A 20,891-nucleotide genomic window follows, 5' to 3' on the forward strand; every position below is an offset into this window, starting at 1 on the left:
CGTATGTTTTGCTCGTTCATTCAGACTTAGAGGTGTGAACACACTGCAATGTGCATACGGATCATTTAAATAGCCACCCCTTGATTTTAAACGAACGACCGCAAATAGCGTGCGGCTCTGAATGAGGGCCATAGACCCCAAAGTTTATAAAATGAAAGTTAGGAGCTGATTGGTTGGTACTTTATATATCTCTCCAGCTTAGTACATATTACTAATTATTAATATAGTACTAATTACTTAATATCATGATCCAGTAGTAGTTCTCTTTTGTATCATTAACATTGAATTTATTAATCTTTCAATGTCACTAAATTTGTCAAATAATTCAAAGTGCTCTCTCTTCTGCAGTTTAGGGAGGTAAGAAGAAAACACCATGATAATATTAGAGAATATCGGGCATAAAATGGACCATTTCCTGTAGATGAAGTTCTAAGCAGAGTGTCTCTCATTAGACGTCAGTGACTGCTGGGGGGAGGAGATGAAGCTTGCAGGCTATCAGCATTCATGTGGTGACAGTACCGTGTGAAGCACCTGTTTAGTCACTGTAATGACACGCAGTATGAGGTGACAATCATCCTCTGCCTAAAGGACAGTGACAACAGTTGTCTAAACATCATCTGCAGAGGACACAAATATTCTCACAAATCCCTCACATAAATTATGCGTACAACATGTCACAGCCATGTCTGCTCGCACTTACCTACCTTCCAATATTACCTAAAAGTTTTTTTCTTTCTCCTAAAATACTGATTTTTGGTGCATCGGTGATATTTTAAATACGTCAGAAGAATAAGGGAGCATAAGGACTCTTATATTATGTGTCACATATGTACTTATTCATTAACATTTATTTTGTGTAGTGCACATTCGGTTGCACTCAGGGCCTGATTCAGAGCCGCTCGCTATTTGCGGTCGTTCGTTTAAAAAAAAGGGGTGGCTATTCAAATGAACCGTTCGCTCTTTGCGTTCTGTTCATGCCTCTAAGTCTGAACGAGCGAGCAAAACTTGCGATCGAAATTTTGATAAAAACGCCCCCTGGCCGCTCGCATCATACGTCATGTCCGCTATCTATTAGATTAATCGAGTACATCGAACAGCGTATGAACTGCTCGCTATTCTTGTGGCTGGTTTTTCCTACCACTATATTGCGAGCAGTTCTGCCTATAAAACAACCAAGTGACGTGGTCAATGATGCTGCTGTATTAATTATGCACACCCATAAAACGCCCGTTTTGACCTTTAAGCACGCCTGCGTTCTGATCTCCACTCCCCGTTTTCAAGCACCTTCCCCTGTTACCACCCACATACGCCTCCTCCTGTCACTCAAAATAGCAGGCATTCGCTATATAGCGAACAAACGATTTTCGGCCGCACTGACTGGTTCGCGCATGCGCATTACAATCCGTACGCATGCGCACATGAGCGAACATCGGTCAGAACGAACGAGCGGACGCTTACGAGCGGCTCTGAACGAAGCCCTTAGATAGAAACAGAGATATATGACACTCCAGAAGTTATATTGGCACTAGTTTAGCCCAACGTTGGATGCATATTTGCAAATAAAGAGTGCAGAAATTATGGTTTCTATGGGCACGCTGGCGAACCTCTCCAATTCACTACACCGTATCCGTATATATGCCCATTTTTCAAAATTAACCATCAGGGATTTTGCATCTAAGCAGCTAGCTCAGCATTTTATCCCAGGTTTGCTTGGTGGTTAAGAGAATAGTGTGTCTATTGTTTGAGTGTCAGTCATTTTAATCTGTTTGCCTGTTAGTGTATTGTAGTGAGGATGTAAAGCTTGGTACATACTATGCCGATAACTCGGCAGATCACATTAACATTCCGATCTTCCTGTCAGTGTGTACCCCATACACACTGAGGGTCTGATTCATTACCGATCGCAACTGCGATTACGCACACAATCGGCCGATTGTTGCGTTCTACGCATGCGTATGCATCGCAGTGTGCATGCACGAACTCCACTGCTATTGGGACTGCAACCGCAGTGACTACGCAAAGCCATCGCAGAGTGATTGACAGTAAGTGACCGTCTGGGGGAGGTGGTCGGCAAAACGCAGGCATGCCAGCGCGTTTGAACGCCGTTACAGGGGCGTGCATAAATTAGCCACTGCAATGCCATAAGCAGTTTGGGCTGTCACTGCGTGCAATGAGGTTAGCAATTCCTGAGTAAGGTCAGACCTTGTGCAAGTGTGCGTGAGGCTCCGATTGTGCTCGATGTTACCAATTGTTTTGCAGACTTGCTAAGGATTACGGATGTGTGTAAGGTAAAGTGGGCGTCCTTATGTTAGACTGCGACTGCAATCATTAGCATATCTTTGCAGTGGGAGTGCTTGCGTAATCACTATTGCGATCGCAATAATGATCTTCACTGAATCAGGCCCTGAGCTATCTCTAGCTCTGGGCCTGATTCGGACCCGGTCGCAAGCGCTGAGCGCTCGCATCCGGGTCGATGGTGGCCCACAGCGCATGCGCACAAAGGAGCCGGCTCCGTCGTGCGCATGCGCGAGACCCGGCTAGCGATGGGCAATCCGTCGCTCCGGGTCTCGCACCAAAGGGGGCAAGCTGTCGATGTTGAGTGACAGCTCGCCCCCTTTGGTGGGTGGGCCGGGGGGGTGGCAGTGGAGAGATTCCGGCTCTGTTACCACAAGGGTCTCATCGCGACCATCTTTTTGGCCGCTCGCTATAGCTGTGGGTGGTCACCCACAGCTATACGAGCGGCCAGGAGGCCGTTCTAAAAAAAAAAAAAGAACGGCCCTGATTCAGAGCGAGCGCTCTGTCAGAGCGTCCGGCTCTGAATCAGGGCCTCTGTGTGTATGTTCTTCAGTGGATCGGGATGTGGGGCGTCTTAAGTATTAAACTGTTTATCATCTAAAGCTTCTGCATACACACCTGTACAATTATCGGGACCATAATTGTATAGGTGTATGCCTAGCGTTAAAGGTGTAAGGGGGAATATGACAAACATAAATCAGACAATACTGCTTACACAGCTATACTGCAATGCACATAATAGTGAACTATTGGATAAATGGATACTAAGGAGTATATTTACTAGAGATCTATTTACAATAGATGGAAATCGATCAACGATGTTGAGTTTCTTGGGCTAAATCACACATTTACTAACAGACAATTTGTGATTTTTTCTTTTATAACTATTAGTGTGTGATTTAGCCCCAGAAACACAACATTGATGTTGATTGATTTTCATCAATTTTAAATCGATCAATTCGATTAAAATCAACCTTTAGTAAATATACCCTTTGTAGTCAAAGGGCCTGATTCATTACCGATATCAACTGTGAATACGTACGCAAACGGCTGACTGTTGCGCACTGCGCATGCATATGTTGTAATCGCAGTGATTATGTAGACCCATCGCAGAGTGATTGACAGGAAGAGCCATTTGTGGGTGGTGACGGTGGGGTGGTCGGCGAAACGCAGGCATCCCTGTGCATTTCAACGCTGTTGCAGGGGCATGCAGAAATTATCCACTGTGATGCCGTACACAGCCTGAGGACTCATAGCGTACGATGAAGTTAGCAGTTTCTGAGTAAGGTCTGGTACTTGATTGTACCGATGGTTTTGCAGACTTGCTAAAGATTACGGTTGTGTGTAAGGTAAAGTGGGCATCCTTGTGTAGTGCTGTGATGAGATGGCGATCGCAATGGATTAGCATACTATCGCAGCTGTGATTGCAATAGCGAACCATAATGAATCAGGCCCACATTCACAGATATCATCCACAGATGTTTTCCCTCAGCACAATTCAGGAAGACTTTGTCATAGAGATGGCCATGGACCATCGATGGTTAGCAACCGTTGATCATTTTTCTCCCGTGGTCATTGGTTTTACCATTGATGGGGGAGGTCTGATGACAAAATCTCATCGCTTTTCTGTGTATGAGCAGCCGAAGTTCCCCTTCATTATTGCATACTCAGACCTGAACCATCAATAGTGTGATCAATGACGTGGTTAAAAACCATAAACCATCGATGATTAAACCATTGATGTCCAACACTACTGTGTCATAGAGGCTGTGCACTCCTTTTATAAGGCTATTGGGCCTGATTCAGACCCACTCGCGAGCGGCTGTCCGCTCGCAAGTGGGTCGATGTTATGCACTGAGCATGCGCACGACGGAGGGAGCTCCGTCGCGCGCATGCGCCAGACGCGACGAGCGAAGGAAAGTCCTTCGCTCGTTGTGTCCGATCAAAGGGGGCGTGCTGTCAATGTTGATTGACAGCACGCCCCCTTTGGTGGGCGTGCCGGGGGCGTGCCTCCCTGACGGGGGCGTTCCCAAGGGAACGCCTACCGTCAGAAGCCGGCCCACTGACATCACTAGTGATGTCAGTGGGAGTGATTTTGGCTCTGACAGAGCCAAAATCACTCCGGAGCTTGCGGTTGAAAACCTCAACCGCAGGCTCCGGCTCGCAAATTCGATGGTCGCGATGGTCTAGACCATCGCGGCCATCACAAAGCACGCTCGTATAGCCTGTGGGTGGTGACCCCACAGCTATATGAGCGTCCAGGAGGACGCTCCATGAAAATGGAGCCCGGCCCTCATTCATAGCGTGCGCTCTGCTCAGAGCGTACGGCTCTGAATGAGGGCCATAGTCCTGTGACAATTGGTGGATGGATATTTTTGCATTTGATGCCAAATGTATTTACCATTCTCTTGGCCTGATTCAGAGACAGTCGCAATGCTGATGTTTTTTCACAAGTGGCCGATGTCTTCGGAGTCGCACTGCTCATGTGACATGATGGTCTGGCCACAGCGGATGCAGAGAGGATTTATTTGCAAAGTGATTGACAGTCAAAGACTGTTTGAGGGCAGTAACCGTTGTGAGGCGACTCAAATGCAGACGTATCGTGACCGTTTCAGGGCCGTGTCACAGTCTACGCCTGCGTTTCCGCACACACTTGGCAAGGCTCCGGCGTCTTAGTTCCATCGGTCGTTCTGCACGACCATAGTGTTACTCAAAAAGCCAATGATCGATCGGTGTGCGTCCGATGATTGCGTCCCTGTACACAAGTGGCAAACTAGCGAAGCTGCCAGAGGGCATCTCAAAACAAATCTCGGCGGCTGCTACATTAGCATATTTATTTCTCGCACAGCCTCTGCATACAAAGACGTGTTCACGCCAACATTTTCATCCATCTCTGTATCAGGTCCTCTGTACAGTCATAAACTATGCATATATGGTGCAAAAGATGTTCCACTGTATCATATTGAGGCTACAACCATCTCAGAGAATGATCCAATATTATGGGGTCTATTTACAGTACTAAGCAGTGTTAGGAGACATAGTGAAAAGTCATAAGAAAGTGATAAGGTTCCAGCCAGTCAGCTCCCAACTGTCATCTCACAGGCTGTGTTTGAAAAATGACAGTTGGGAGCTGATTGGCTGGCACCTTATCACTTTTCAATCTGTCTCCTAACACTGCTTAGTAAATAGACCCCTATATCATTTGGCGTATCCTGGGACTGACTCCCAAAATATGCATTCTCATCGCCTTTTATATGATATCTTTTCACATGTAACAGTATCTAGCAAGTTGCCCACAGTCGGGATAGAACAGTCCAATTCAGGGCCTGATTCAGAGCCGGACGCTCTGACCAGAGCGCTCACTCTGAATCAGGGCCCTTCTACCTAAAAATGGAGCGGCCTCCTGGCCGCTCGCATAGCTGTGGGTGACCACCCACAGCTTATGCGAGTGGCCAAAAAGATGGTCGCGATGGTCAAGACCATCACGACCATCGGGCTTGCGACAAGACCCTGCGGAAGGGTCTTGCTGCCGCAAGCCCAGGAGTGCTTTTGGCTCTAGTGATGTCAGTGGGGCCGGCTCCAGACGGAAGGCGTTCCCATGGGAACGCCTCCGTCTGGGCAGCAACGCCCCTGGCACGCCCACCAAAGGGGGCGTGCTGTCCTCTCCATCGACAGCACGCCCCCTTTGGTGCGAGACCCATCCGTCGTGCCCATGCGCATTAGGGCACCATCGACCCACTTGCGAGCGCTCAGCGCTCGCGAGCGGGTCTGAATTAGGCCCTCAGTCCTTCTCCTTTCATCAGAAGGAGCAAATCTATGCTTCTTCTGTAGACACAGTCATCGTGGCAGGCACATACCCATAAAAGCGGGTGCAGTACAGCCGACATAGGACCGTATTCAATTAGTTTTGCATCAGCGAGAAAGTTCCACCTGCCCGACTTTTCGCCGCCTTCCCGTGTTTTGGACGCAAAAACTTTTCGTGCATGCTCCCGATTTACTCTCTATTCAATTGTCAAAAAGGTGAAAACGGGACCCGACGAATGTGAACTAGGCGAAAAGTACAGGATGAATTGGGAGAATCACTCTGTACCTTCGGAAATCATTATGGTAGTTTAGTAATAGCCCTAATTGAACTAGTTAGGGTACATAAGTGCTGGTAATTGCTTGCTATTAGCGTCTTGGTAAAAGTGGTGAAGAATGGCATAAAGCAGTGTTTTTTGGAGAAAATAAGTAGTTCCATCAAATTTGGGGTGCTTGAAAATGGGTGCTAGCATATTGTAATGTCTCTAAAGAGCAGTTTTAGAAAAAATTTAATTCCTCCGTCATACAAGCACCTGCAATCCCCAAAACACTTGGCCCCTTCTTAGAGCACCCCCAGAAGATTATTTTCGCTAGTTTTTTAAGTTGTCCCCCAATTTTTTTTTTCATTTTCGCTCTAAATTTCTAAGGCTTTTTTTTGGGTGTTCCTGCAAATGTTTTGACTTTTTTGGGGTGAATTGTCCATTGGGGAGGTGTACCAAGGGTTCTGAGAGGGTTCCCAACATCTGCACCCCAAAATATAGATTTTACACTTTTTTATTCTGTGGATTAAAATTTTCGCCTATTTCAGTGCATTGACTTTTCACATAGGCGGAAACGGACTGGAATTGAATACGGAGATAAGTTTTCAGGCAAAATTTTCGCAAAAAAAATGGGCGAAAATGGCTTTTCGCACCTAATGAATATGGCCCATAGATGTATAACATGACAGAAAGAGAAGAACCTGTGTTTATTATGTGAAATGACCCCAGCAAGTAAAGGAAATGGCATTGTAAAATCAGTTTCACATCCACAAAGACCCTCACAATGAAAGCAGAAGCGTACAACAATGAGATACAGAATAGGAGATTGTCATTCAGATGATAATACAGAAATAAATGGTGCTGAATAATAGTGTATTTGAGGTGTGTAGCCTGTTCCTGTACAATCAGTCCAGTTATTATTATGATTGCATTACATGAAGAAATGATTTGCATCTAGATAAAACCAGTGGAAACAGGATTTTACGCTTTATCATGAAAACATATTACTTTTTAAGAAAGAAAAAAATAAATATTACTTTGTACAGTAGCTTAGACTGAAAGTTTTCTTTCTGTGTCATATATCACCTTTATATAACAATCTGCCGTTAATCTTTCATTTTTCTCGACCGACTGTTGGCTCTCAGGACTACGGGCTCAATTCAGACCTGGTCACTAGATGCGTTCGCTCGTTCCCAGCATATACAAATTTGGCTAAGTGACGGCATGGCAGGCGAACGCACGGCAAGGTATAAGCACGCCCACTATATCTGGCCATGCGATTGCTTTGTGTATGCAGTCACCCACCAGCCTGTCTTAAGACACCCACTAGCGCACGTCATCTCCAGGAAGTGTATGCAACCATCGGTACATCGGGTACCATCAGTAGCGTATGCAGTGCTTGAGGTTGATAATACCCTGCCACAAGCACTGCAAGCACTTCAGTGTGAAATACAACCTGGTGACGTGTACTATGATCCTGCCTGCTAATTATGCACGCCTCTGAAACGGCGTTAAGCTGCTCAGACACGCCTGCGTTCACGCCTCCACTCCCCCTTTTTCCAGTGGCCAGCCTCTGTTACCACCCACGACAGACTTCTCCTGTCACTCACTCTGCTGGGCTGTCTATGCTGGAGGAGCGTATGCTTCCCGATTGCTCGGACTAGTTTGCGCACGCGCACTGCGATGCATGCGCACAATGCCAAAATCAGCCAGCTACGAGCGAACGCTTCTTAGAATCAGGCCCAACGTTTGCAAAGACGCATTAAACGAAGAGGTGGGCCTATGCGCAGTCTCTGTGCAGGGTTCCCTCACGCCAGCGCATGTGCGAAGTAGTCAAATCCAGGGTGATGGTGTTGGCGGTGAACAACCCACCTCACCCCCCTGTATTGCAGCACAGTGGCACATCAGGCAGGGAGAGAGCAGAGACTGCTGCTGCTCAGCGGCAGGAGCCTCCCCGGCCCAGCACACAGCAGCGTGCACTGGACTAGGGATAGAGGCTGCTGCTCCCTATCAGATGGGCCAGGGGGGCAATCTGCTCATGTGCTTATCTCCAGGATAATGGTACTGACTCCATTTTTACGATGATTTCTGCAATGTCAGCCAAAATGTAAGTATAGTTTATAGGTGCAAGGTGAGCAGTGTTGGTCCCTCTTGACTCAGGGGCCCTTTGAACTACACACCCTGCACCTATCGTTAGGCACCTGCATATTTGCTCCCACAGCACATCCATGTGCTACATTCATCTACTGTGACTGTTTTCATATAGGAGGCAATCTATCCCAATGGTCCTGATTTCCATGGAACAGTCCCAATTCATGGGTCATGAAAGGGTGAGGATCTCAGCAAATAGGGAGCATATCTGGGTGGATCATGGTTGGGTTTGTGCGCAAGAAACTCCCATTCATGTTAGGGAGCATCCCATTAATTCAGGACATGTGTGAATTACACAAGTTCTGTGGTTGCTTAAAATCAGATGAAATGGTCAGCCAGCCACAGAACCTGTGTCCTGATTAATTAAAGAGATTATATGGCAAGTCTATGTTAAGGTAAAGATTATGGCCCTCATTCAGAGGCGGATGCTCTGAGCAGAGCGCTCGCTCTGAATGAGGGCCGTCCTCCATAAAAATGGAGCGTCCTCCTGGACGCTCGTATACCTGTGGGTCACCACCCACAGCCTATACGAGCGTGCAGGTTGATGGTCGCGATGGTCTTGACCATCACGACCATCGCCACTGCAAGCCGGAGCCTGCAGTTGAGTTTCTCAACCGCAAGGCCCGGAGTGATTTTGGCTCTATCAGAGCCAAAATCACTCCCACTGACATCACTAGTGATGTCAGTGGGCCGGCTTCTGACGGTAGGCGTTCCCTTGGGAACGCCCCTGTCTGGGAGGCACGCCCCCGGCACGCCCACCAAAGGGGGCGTGCTGTCAATCAACATCGACAGCACGCCCCCTTTGATCAGACACAACGAGCGAAGGAAAGTCCTTCGCTCGACGCGTCTCGCGCATGCGCACGACGGAGCTCCCTCCGTCGTACGCATGCTCAGTGCACACCATCGACCCACTTGCAAGCGGACAGCCGCTCGCTAGTGGGTCTGAATCAGGCCCTATGTTACATTTCTGCTTTTCTTTATTAATAGTTATTTATATAGCACACATTTGGCAGGGAATATTTATCTTTCACATAATGGAACTTACTATCTATATCCTCTATCACATACAGATATGCCCAGTTACAGCCTCGCCGCTGGCGCGCCAAACCGTACCATACATAACGCGAGACACATGTCCGCCAGCGGATACATGCATCGCGTGCACGCCCGCGCCTCTATAGGAATGCATGGTGCGATCGCAGTGTGCTCCATAGCATATCGTACCGTAAACAGGCACGGGGAATCACATGGCATGATGCATGCACACATTTGTGGGCCGATCAGACACAATGTAACTGGGCGCATCTGTATAGAAATTTTTTTTTTTCAACAGCTAAATAACACACCAGTATGTTTTTGGAGCATGAGAAGAATCTGGAGGCAAACCCACAGAAATGCTGGAAGAACATAAAAAATCGATAGAGATCATCCATGGCCGAGAATTGAACTAATAACCTCAGTACTATGAAGCACAAATGCTAGCCACTATGCCAATTGTGCTGCAATGGTCATTTTTGTTATCTTTTTACTTATTCTATGGCATGACATGTATCATGTAAACTGCCGATCCTAATGTCAGTGGGTAACCAACCTTATAAAAATGATTCTATAGCCTCAGAACCGCATGTTTTAAAAGTAATTATGAAAGTGTCAGCTCCAATACTTACGTCTGATACATATTGTGCTTACACTGAAACATTCCAGAGATAGCTAAGTTTGAAACGTTTTATTCAACTATAAAGTTTCCTATCCAGGACATTTGTTTTGGCCACTTGAGAACATATTTTATTTTATTTTTCAAGTGGAAACCATTAAACATTACACTTCGCTCACTTCCATCTTTGAAGTTGTATTTCAGGGAGAATTGTAATAACCCGAGTGGATGTGATAGAAATGGAAAGGCCGTTCACATAAACCAGCTTTAATCTTCAGCTGTTTCATAAGATCATGAAACGCGTGGAAAGTATATTGTGCACTTAGGCATGAAAATGATTCCAGAAATGACACAGGATCCTTTTCCCAAACTACACCATAAGCCATACTCATCTCTTAAAATAACCATTCACATTCATTTAAATGTAAAAGGTTGAAATGATTGTGTCTTTGCTCAACAACTGCAACCTCATATAGTATTTGTCAATATCTTCACACTTCGGTTCAGGGATTCTCCAGTTCAAATGCGTGTTTCTGTAGTTGGGGCTAAAATAGATCAAAAAGTACATATCACCAGAAAGTTTAGCTAGACATTTGTGGTTTACCCTTTTGGACAATATTGGATACAGTGGGTGGCTCCCACTCCCGCAGTGCTGAGCGCCGATGAGGGGACTGTGCGCACTGTGCTGTATGCTCTGTTAATGGAGAAAACAGAGACAGAAGAATTCAAGAGGACCTGGCAACGGGAGATGAATATATGGTGGCACTGTGTAGCATACAGGGGAGGCATACCTCTCAACTGTTGTGGAACAGTCCTGTGAGGCCACGCACCTTTTCGTACACCTGCCTGTGTTTCATACTATTTCATACTATGAAGTGTTGGGGGGTGCAAAATTAAGGACCCAAGCTGGGTGCCAGATATGTTATATACGCCACTGTAATAGTAACCAATAGCAACAGGCTTGGAATGCACACCCTAATTTTAAACATACTGTAATAAGAGGTGCTACCATGCTGAGACTTGTAGTGACATGCAGAAAAAAGAAAATGCAGATGCACACTTTAAGCAGTGAAAATAATGATAGTTAAAACAATTAATTATATATATATATATATATATATATATATATATATATATAATACAGTATAACAGTGAGACAGCCACTGCTGCTGTCTTTTCCACATTGAAGCTGACAACCAGGACACAATAATGGGATGGGCTGGCGGGAATGTCCAGAAACCCCCTGTCCAGAAACACCTACTGTCTAGATATAGACGCCGGTCATTTATCCCACGGCGGGATAAAGCAGTTGGGAAGCCGGCTGCTGGGATTCCGGCAGCCGGCTTCCCGATTGTATACCATTTAATACACGATAATCATTTAAAATATACTTCTGTTCTTCGTTTAGCGATCGTGTTCTGATACAGCAAAGTACCTGTACATGCACTTAAAAACGCTGCAAAAAGTCTTCATTGCCTGGAAATTGTTTTATCTGTTTGTTATATCTTCCAGATATTATAAATGTACATTTTAATATTATCTACCTAAAAATAAGAGTAACAAAATGAAGTTATGTAACTTGGAAGATCCACATTTTCAAGAATGATAAAAACAGTCAAAGCCAAGATTAATTATAGCACAGATTGCTGAATGTTCCAGGACAAGAATAACAATATGTACGATGAATGTATGTGCGCATGAATGTAATGCTGAACTAGGCAGGGCTATAACTGGCGTTACATTAATCCTATGTGTCAAGAACTTGGCCTGATTTATAATTAGGAACTTGGACAAGGGCTACGTCACCAACATTAGCTAGTGTTCAATATTTCACTCTATTGAACAGTAATGTCTTTATGTTTTATTTGTGTTTGAAGCATAAATAGTATATTTAATTTTATATAACTAATAAAACACAGGCACTTTGTATTTTATTTTTGTTTTGTTGCATATATATTGTAAATCCGTGTATGTGTGTGTGTGTGTGTGTGTACCAAAACTGGGCTTTTCACATTTTGCACATGATATATAATACAATATATACAGTACTGTGAATAAGTTGTAGGCAGGTGTGGAAAAAATGCTTCAAAAGTAAAGTGTAAATAGCATTTTGTTAATTGATAAAAAAATAAACTAAGTGAATGAACAGAAGAGATATCTAAATCAAATCAATATTTGGTGCGACCATCCTTTGCCTTCAAAACAGCATCAATTCTTCTAGGTACACTTGCACACAGTTTTTGAAGGAACTCGGCAGGGAGGTTGTTCCAGACATCTTGGAGAACTAACCACAGATCTTCTGTGAATGTTGGCTTGTTCAAATCTTTCTGCCTTCTCACGTAATCCCAGACAGACTCGATGATGTGGAGATCAGGGGTCTGTGGGGGCCATAGCATCACTTCCAGGACTCCTTGTTCTTCTCTACGCTGAAGATAGTTCTTGATGACATTGGCTGTATGTTTGGGGTCGTTGTCCTGCTGCAGAATAGATTTGGAGCCAATCAGATGCCTCCCTGATGGTATTGCATGATGGATAAGTACCTGCCTGTATATCTCAGCATTGGGGACACCATTAATCCAGACCAAATCCCCAACTCCATTTGCTGAAATGCAGCTCCAAACTTGCAAGGAACCTCCACCATGCACCACTGTTGCCTGCAGACACTCATTATTGTACCATTCTCCAGTCCTTCTGCAAACAAGCTGCCTTCTTTTGCAGCCAAATATTTAAAATTTTGACTCATCACCAGTCCAGAGCACCTGCTGCCATTTTTCTGCACCCCAATTCCTATGCTGTTTTGCATTGTTGAGTCGCCTGGCCTTGTTTCCACTTCGAAAGTATGGCTTTTTGACCGCAATTCTTCCATGAACACCACTATAATGAGATTGAGGCAGCGGCACTTGGCGGATTTGTTCAGAAAAAAGACAACTTCAAACAGGTCTCTTTACATAATCAGTCTGCACATCCACTAATACTTAACCCTCTCAAAGTGCCATGATATATGTGGGAATCGATTGGCATAAAAAATGTATCATAAACCGTCGTCTGTCTAATGGTGTCATAGTATGAACCTATGAGAATATTTATGTTAAATTATCTAGTGTGCTCACAACACAAACATAGGATTGTTAAGATATCAAAAAATATCAATTTAATATACCATAAAAACTAACAAATAAATAAAAAAATAAATTAAAAATTGAAATGAGAAAAGACACATGTAGTATCACATATTATTGAACATATGCCCATAAAGACCTCTGGTAAATTTCAATAGTAAAATTGTTGCAGACCTCATGGATAACAAGCAGGACGCTCGCAAGCGGGTCGATGTTGCCCCACTGCGCATGCACACGACGGAGGGAGCTCCGTCATGCGCATGCGCGAGACCCGAATAGCGACGGGCTCTCCGTCGCTCCGGGTCTCGCACCAAAGGAGGCGTGCTGTCGATGTTGATTGACAGCACACCCCTTTGGTGGGCGTGCCGGGGGTGTGGCTGCCAGATGGAGGCGTTCCCATGGGAACGCCTACCGTCTGAAGCCGGCCCCACTGACATCACTAGTGATGTCAGTGGGAGTGATTTTGGCTCTGATAGAGCCAAAATCACTCCAGGGCTTGCGGCAGCGAGACCCTACTGCAGGGTCTCCGTCGCAAGCCCGATGGTCGCGATGGTCTTGACCATCGTGACCATCATCATGGATGCTCGCATAAGCTGTGGGTGGTAACCCACAGCTATGCGAGCGTCCATAAGGCGGCTCCATTTTCATGTAGGAGGGCCCTGATTCAGAGCGAGCGCTCTGGTCAGAGCGTCCAGCTCTGAATCAGGCCCAGAGATCGCTCTTTGAATTAAAAACCCCTGTCAATGTGGATACATTTCTGTGAAAGTGTATCAAAGAGTACTCTCTGGCTATATAAGTTTAAGTCAGACCCAGGGGCGTATTTATAATGGGTGCAGGGGCACATGCCCCTGGGTCAAGGGGGGCCCCGCACCACACACCTGCACCCTTAATATACTTACCTCTCCAGAGTCCCACATCGGCGCGGGGGTCTGGCGCTGTAAAAATGTCTGGAAAATGGCCTCAGCGGCCATTTTCCGTCATTTGCGCATGCGTAGTACAGGGAAAATAGCCGTTGCGGCCATTTTTCCCGTGACCTGTGCATGCGTTATGGACTCTGGGCACACCCTAGTGCCCAGAGTCCATAACTCCGGTGCTGGCCGCGCACAGCTCAGAGCGCTGCCGGCTGCCGAATGGAGAGGAGGGGGCCCGTGACGGAGACTGCACACGGGCCCCTTCCTCACTAAAAATGCCCCATGTGAGACCAACAAGGTGGTGAATGTAACTTGTCACAGGTACATAAAAAGCCTTCCTTGCGAGTTAATATTGAAAATATCCAGCATAGACTTATGTTCTTATGTTAAAGGTGTGTGGTTACTGACAGAACCTCCTGCGGTCCGGAGCAGTTGTAACCGTTTACATCAATATACTCGCAGTACCAGGGGCTCTAATCCTTATGTTAGGCAATCAATGGCTGGATAATTCAGCTGGTTATGTGTTGCAATATCCTTGCCAGTGGCAACACTCTGGAGTAGAGTATGTCCGTGTAATGCCCCGTAGCCTTATTGGAGGAGTTGAATCACAATCACCTCTTATGTAGGTGACTGACAACTAGTCAGCACTCCAGCTATAGCCTGGCTGGCTTAGTGCGGCAGGCGCGCCATCAATATAGTATCCGGCTCTTGTTGTATCCACTATGTGAGGTCAAAGAGACAATGTAACAGGGTCCAAAAAATGTCACGCTAACGCGTTTTGTCACAGTAACATGTGACTTTATCAAAGGCCTTAGATCGTCACAGTAACATGTGACTTTATCAAAGGCCTCAGATAAAGTCACGTTACTGTGACGAAACATCGGAATCTGTTCACTTTGATATGGAATAAAGCATTTTTTTTTAATGAAAACTACTTTGAAAGACTGGTGAGTGCACTCCTATACGACACTATGTATGCCAGCGGAGATATCCCAGACCAAGCATTGGTGCTGCACCCCAGCAGATAAAACATAAGTGTGTGCGGAATTCATATGCTCATATATATAAATATATATATATATATATATATAATATTTTCGAATTTGTGTGGGGATCATCATCAGTCACACACACGTTATTCAAAGTCAGGCTGGAGTAAAGGAAATGTTTTTTTTTTTTTTTTTAAATATAATAATTCTGTTTTTCAATCTTTATTTTACTAAATAAAATACATGATTTTATGTTTGTTAATTATCTGAACTGATTATATTTTTCATTTATAATTTTCATGTCATATTTTGGACACTAAACTAACACTGCTTGATTTAATACTACATTTATAAGTACATGCAATACTAGCAGTTTTTCTAGAAATCTTATTATGAATTCCTTGTTTTGTTTCTCTCCCATATGCTGGCCATATCTATGTTATTTTAGGCAAATTAGATACTTTCCACCGATTCTATTACTTTAAAAGCAACAATAGTCCCTTCAACAGTGACTCTTGAAGAAGTATTGTACAAAATAACTAAAATTATGATTGGTATATTATTAATAATATTTTTACAAAGCTAGCTAAATATTTTTAACTTATTAGGTTGTCATCAATAATATTGAATACATTAATTTTACACAATCTATTCTATGCTGTAATTTGGTTAGAGATATAATAGCAGGTCATGAAATCAATTCCCCTTTATTGTCGGGAGGATAATCATCACAAAAAGCAATGTTTGCGGTGTATATTCACTTCTTGAATCTAAAGCAACAAGGAAGACCTACTACAATTTCCTGATTTATCAGGGTATTGTTTATTAAAAAAACAAACATGAAAAGTCCTCATTTTAAAGCTTGTAAATATGTAAAATTGTGTGAAAAGTAAGTACAGTTATTTTGTAATCCTATATACAGTACAAAGAAGATTCCTAATAACTCTTTTACCCCAGAGCAAAACCTGGGTTTTTGCTGGGTTTACCCGGGTTTCAGCTCAGTCTAAAACGGTCCCTGAAAAATAACCCGGGTCTAGTGACCCTGCAATCCAACCCAAGTAACTACCAGGTTTGGACCAAGGATGGACCTGGGTAATGGTGCAGTTTAAACAGCGCAACCCAGGTTATCCGACCTGGGTCATGCCTAAAATGAACTGATTGGTGATTGTGGAGCAGTCACCTCCCACTTTTTATGACCTCACAAGTTTAGTAGGGCAGACCCAGGTTCAGGTGAACAGGGCTGACTTGAGAATAACCCAGATCAATGGTGCTGTGTAAATGGGGTCATGGAAGTGAACCATGTCTGAAAACCTAGGTTGGACCTGGGTTTTTGGTGGAAAAGAGGTATAATTAAGTTTTGGAGCAGTGGTTATCAACCTCAACTCTCATGTATCCCCAACAGGTCATGTTTTGAAGATTTCTGTATGTGTAAGTAATGGGAATAGTTACTGACCCAGCAAAATAAACAAACTCACCTGTGCATGATTAAAGACTAAAACATAACATGACCTGTTGTGGTACCTGAGGACTGGAGTTGAGAACACCTGGTTTGGAGATTAAGGGGGTCATTCAGACCCGTTCACGAGCAAAGGACGCTCGCAAACGGGTCGATGTTCCCCCACTGCACATGCGCACGACGGAGGGAGCTCCGTCGTGCGCATGCGCGAGACCCGGACTGCGACAGCCAAGCTGTCGCTCTGGGTCTCGCACCAAAGGGGGCGTGCTGTCGATGTTGATTGACAGCACGCCCCCTTTGGTGGGCGTGCCTGCCAGACGGAGGCATTCCCATGGGAACGTCTACCGTCTGGAGCCGGCCCCACTGACATCACTAGTGATGTCAGTGGGAGTGATTTTGGCTCTGATAGAGCCAAAATCACTCCTGGGCTTGCGGCAGTGAGACCCTACCGCAGGGTCTCCGTCGCAAGCCCGATGGTCGCGATGGTCAAGACTATCGCGACCATCATCATGGACGCTCGCATATGCTGTGGGTGGTCACCCACAGCTATGCGAGCGTCCAAGAGGACGCTCCATTTTCAGGGAGGAGGGCCCTGATTCAGAGTGAGCGCTCTGGTCAGAGCGTTCAGATCTGAATCAGGCCCTAACTGCCAGTATTAGCTGAATTATTAATTTTAATTGAACGGCATAAAAAAATAATAAACTGTTGTATTTTACTTTCCTATGACAGCATATTTTTATCTACTGTATATTGCACATAAAAGTATTTTTTCAAATATGCAACCGAAATTCTGGTCTGAGCACCAGTTCTGAAATGTACTTATTACAGTTACTGTGCTGAATCACTAAATTCTGCACAGACATTAAAACATTTTAAATAGATGTAGAAATTGGTCAAAAAACACAAATGTGATTTAATGTTGGGACAGCACATGTACTTGTTCAATACAAAAATGTAATGGATAATGCGTGCATTAGGACTGAGCATGTGCTGGGACATTGGTGAATACAGTTCTTGGAGTCCTTACTTCTGAGTAAAGCTGAAACATTATTTCCATGTTCTGTTTATTATCTTGGCTATTACCCAAACAAATGGAGGTGCTAACAGCTGTATGGTCCATATTTAGCCCTGGGATGATTGGAATTCAGGAAATGATTGGCTACCTTCAGAAAAGAGTAGATCAACTAACCTGCCACAGCTCTGCGTCTACGGAAAATTCTCTCAAGCAACAGGAGATTGTGGCGTCATTAGAGGATCGTCTTAAAGAGGTACGGTATCCAACATTGACATAAAGAAATACAGTATATATCGTTTACCCAAAGAGGTACAGTATATGTTTACATAAAGAGGTATAATATACGTTTACAAAAAGAGGTGCAGTATACAACTTTACACAAAGAGTTACAGTATCCAATGTTTACATAAAGAACTACAGTATACTAAATTTACATATAAAGGTAAAGTATACAACATTTACACAAAGAGGTACAATATACAATGTATACACAAAGAGGTACTGTACTGTGTCCAATGTTTCTATAAAGAGGTACAGTATCCAATGTTTACACAAATCACTACAGTATACATTGTTTACACAAAAAGGTACGGTATCCAAAGTTTACACAAAGAGGTACAGCATATGTTTACACAAAAAGATACAGCATACATTTTACACAGAGGTACAGCATACTTTTACAGAGAGGTACACTATACATTGTTTACACAAAGAGTTACAGTATACAATGTTTACAAAAAGAGGTACAAAATACAAACTTAACAAAAAGGGCCATATTCAATTAGAGGCGAGAAGTCCGTTATCGGCGATAATTTATCGCCGATGATGTCATTTTCGGCATTTTCACTTATCCCCATATTCAGTTTCAAAGACTTTTCACATCTTTATTAAAAAATGGGAATAAGTTTTCACCATACAATAGGTGATGAAAAAAAGTGCAGAATTGGGATTTTGGGGTGCAGACTTTAAAAAAGTACCCTGCACCCTTTGGAATGTCCCCCCAAAGTTTTCTGTGTAAAAAAAAAAAAAAAAGAAAAAAAAAGCATAGAACACCCCAAAAAAAGTGGTTTCGTTGTGGGGCGAAAAAAATAAAGTTGGGGAACAAACTTAAAAACTAGCAAAATAGTCTCAGGGGGGGTCCCCATGTAATCGGCAGGTGTTTTCTAGAATGTGGTTGGTTGCAGCAGGTGGATTTTTTAAGAATTTGAAAAATTAACTTTAGGAACTTAAAAATATGCTTGCATCCAATTTCATGTACCCCAAATTTGATGGGACTAGTTTTAAAAATAAAAAATAAAGCTAAGTGCTATTCTTCACCACCTTTACAAAAGCACATAAAAGCACCTGCCGACACCGTTTAAAAAGCCCAAATACCTTTAGCTGGCCAATTCGGGGGTACCCGTAGTGATCCCCCGTGTCAGACCATCTTTTGGGGGGTGAGAGACTGATTTCCCCAAAAGTGACAGGACTTTTCGATACTTACCTTTTCGCCGGGTCCAATTTTCGCCGATTCCTTATTGAATCCGGGGATAGGAAGGCACGCGCCCAATACTTTATCGCTTGGAAAAACGTTGATGATGGCGAAAAGTCCGACCTCGGACTCTTCGCTTCTAACTGAATACGGACCAAAGAGGTAGAGTATACGTTTACACAAAGAAGTACGTTATACTTTTACAAAGATGTACACTCTATATTGTTTACACAAAGAGGTAAAGTATACAATGTTTACACAAAGAGGCACTGTATAGAAAGTTTACACAAAGAGTTACATAATATAACATTTATACAAAGCCGTACAGGATACAACATAAACACGAGGTGCAGTATCCAGCTTTTATACAAAGACATACTGTATTCAACATTTACACAAAGAAATACAGTATACAATGTTACACAGTACTCATGCCAAGTCATGACTCAGGGCCTGATTCAGAGCCGGACGCTCTGAACGAGTGCCCGCTCTGAATCAGGGCTTGGTTTTTTTTTTCCGTCCGGCCTTTTGGGCGCTCGCATAGCTGTGGGTTACCACCCACAGCTTATGCGAGCATCCATGATGATGGTCGCGATGGACAAGACCATCGCGACCATCGGGCTTGCGACGAGACCCTGCGGTAGGGTCTCGGTGACCGCAAGCCCTAGAGTGATTTTGGCTATATCAGAGCCAAAATCACTCCCACTGACATCACTAGTGATGTCAGTGGGGCCGGACCCAGACGGTAGGTGTTCCCATGGCAACGCCTCCACCTGGCAGCCACGCCCCCGGCACGCCCACCAAAGGGGGCTTGCTGTCAATCACCATCAACAGCACGCCCCCTATGGTGCGAGACCCATAACGACGACTACCCCGTCGTTATTCGGGTCTCGCGCATGCGCATGATGGAGCTCCCTCCGTCATGCGCACTAGGGCACCATCGACTCGCTTGCGAGTGCTCAGCGCTCGCGAGCGGGTCTGAATCAGGTCCTCAGTACTGTCTACCTGTGTCTCTCTGATGTATCCCCAGTGTACAGTACTCATGCCAAATCATGACTCAGTACTGTCTACCTGTGCTCTCTGATGTATCCCCAGTGTACAGTACTTATGCCAAGTCATGACTCAGTACTGTCTACCTGTGTCTCTCTGATGTATCCCCAGTGTACAGTACTCATGCCAAGTGATGACTCAGTACTGTCTACCTGTGCTCTCTGATGTATCCCCAGTGTACAGTACTCATGCCAAGTCATGACTCAGTACTGTCTACCTGTGCTCTCTGATGTATCCCCAGTGTACAGTACTCATGTCAAGTCATGACTTAGTACTGTCTACCCGTGTCTCTCTGATGTATCCCCAGTGTACAGTACTCATGCCAAGTCATGACTCAGTACTGTCTACCTGTGTCTCTCTGCTGTATCCCCAGTGTACAGTACTCATGCCAAGTCATGACTCAGTACTGTCTACCTGTGTCTCTCTGATGTATCCCCAGTGTACAGTACTCATGTCAAGTCATGACTCAGTACTGTCTACCTGTGTCTCTCTGATGTATCCCCAGTGTACAGTACTCATGCCAAGTCATGACTTAGTAATTGTCAACCTGTGTCTCTCTGATGTATCCCCAGTGTACAGTACTCATGCCAAGTCATGACTCAGTACTGTCTACCTGTGTCTATCTGATGTATCCCCAGTGTACAGTACTCATGCCAAGTCATGACTCAGTAACTGTCTACTTGTGTCTCTCTAATGTATCCCCAGTGTACAGTACTCAT

At 44.5% G+C, this 20,891-nt stretch overlaps 1 protein-coding gene across 1 annotated transcript in view; it reads left to right on the plus strand.

Moving 5' to 3' along the window:
- Positions 1-20,891, plus strand: part of CCDC141 (coiled-coil domain containing 141) — a 284,239-nt gene that overhangs the window by 157,193 nt on the left and 106,155 nt on the right. The window contains exon 9 of the mRNA XM_088461203.1: positions 17,763-17,904. Coding sequence (XP_088317329.1) covers positions 17,763-17,904 — 142 coding nt within the window. The remainder of the gene's footprint in view (positions 1-17,762; positions 17,905-20,891) is intronic.

The sequence above is a fragment of the Taudactylus pleione genome, unplaced genomic scaffold, assembly GCF_031769625.1.
Source record: "Taudactylus pleione unplaced genomic scaffold, aTauple2 ptg001027l, whole genome shotgun sequence".
Classification (NCBI taxonomy): Eukaryota; Metazoa; Chordata; class Amphibia; order Anura; family Myobatrachidae; genus Taudactylus; species Taudactylus pleione.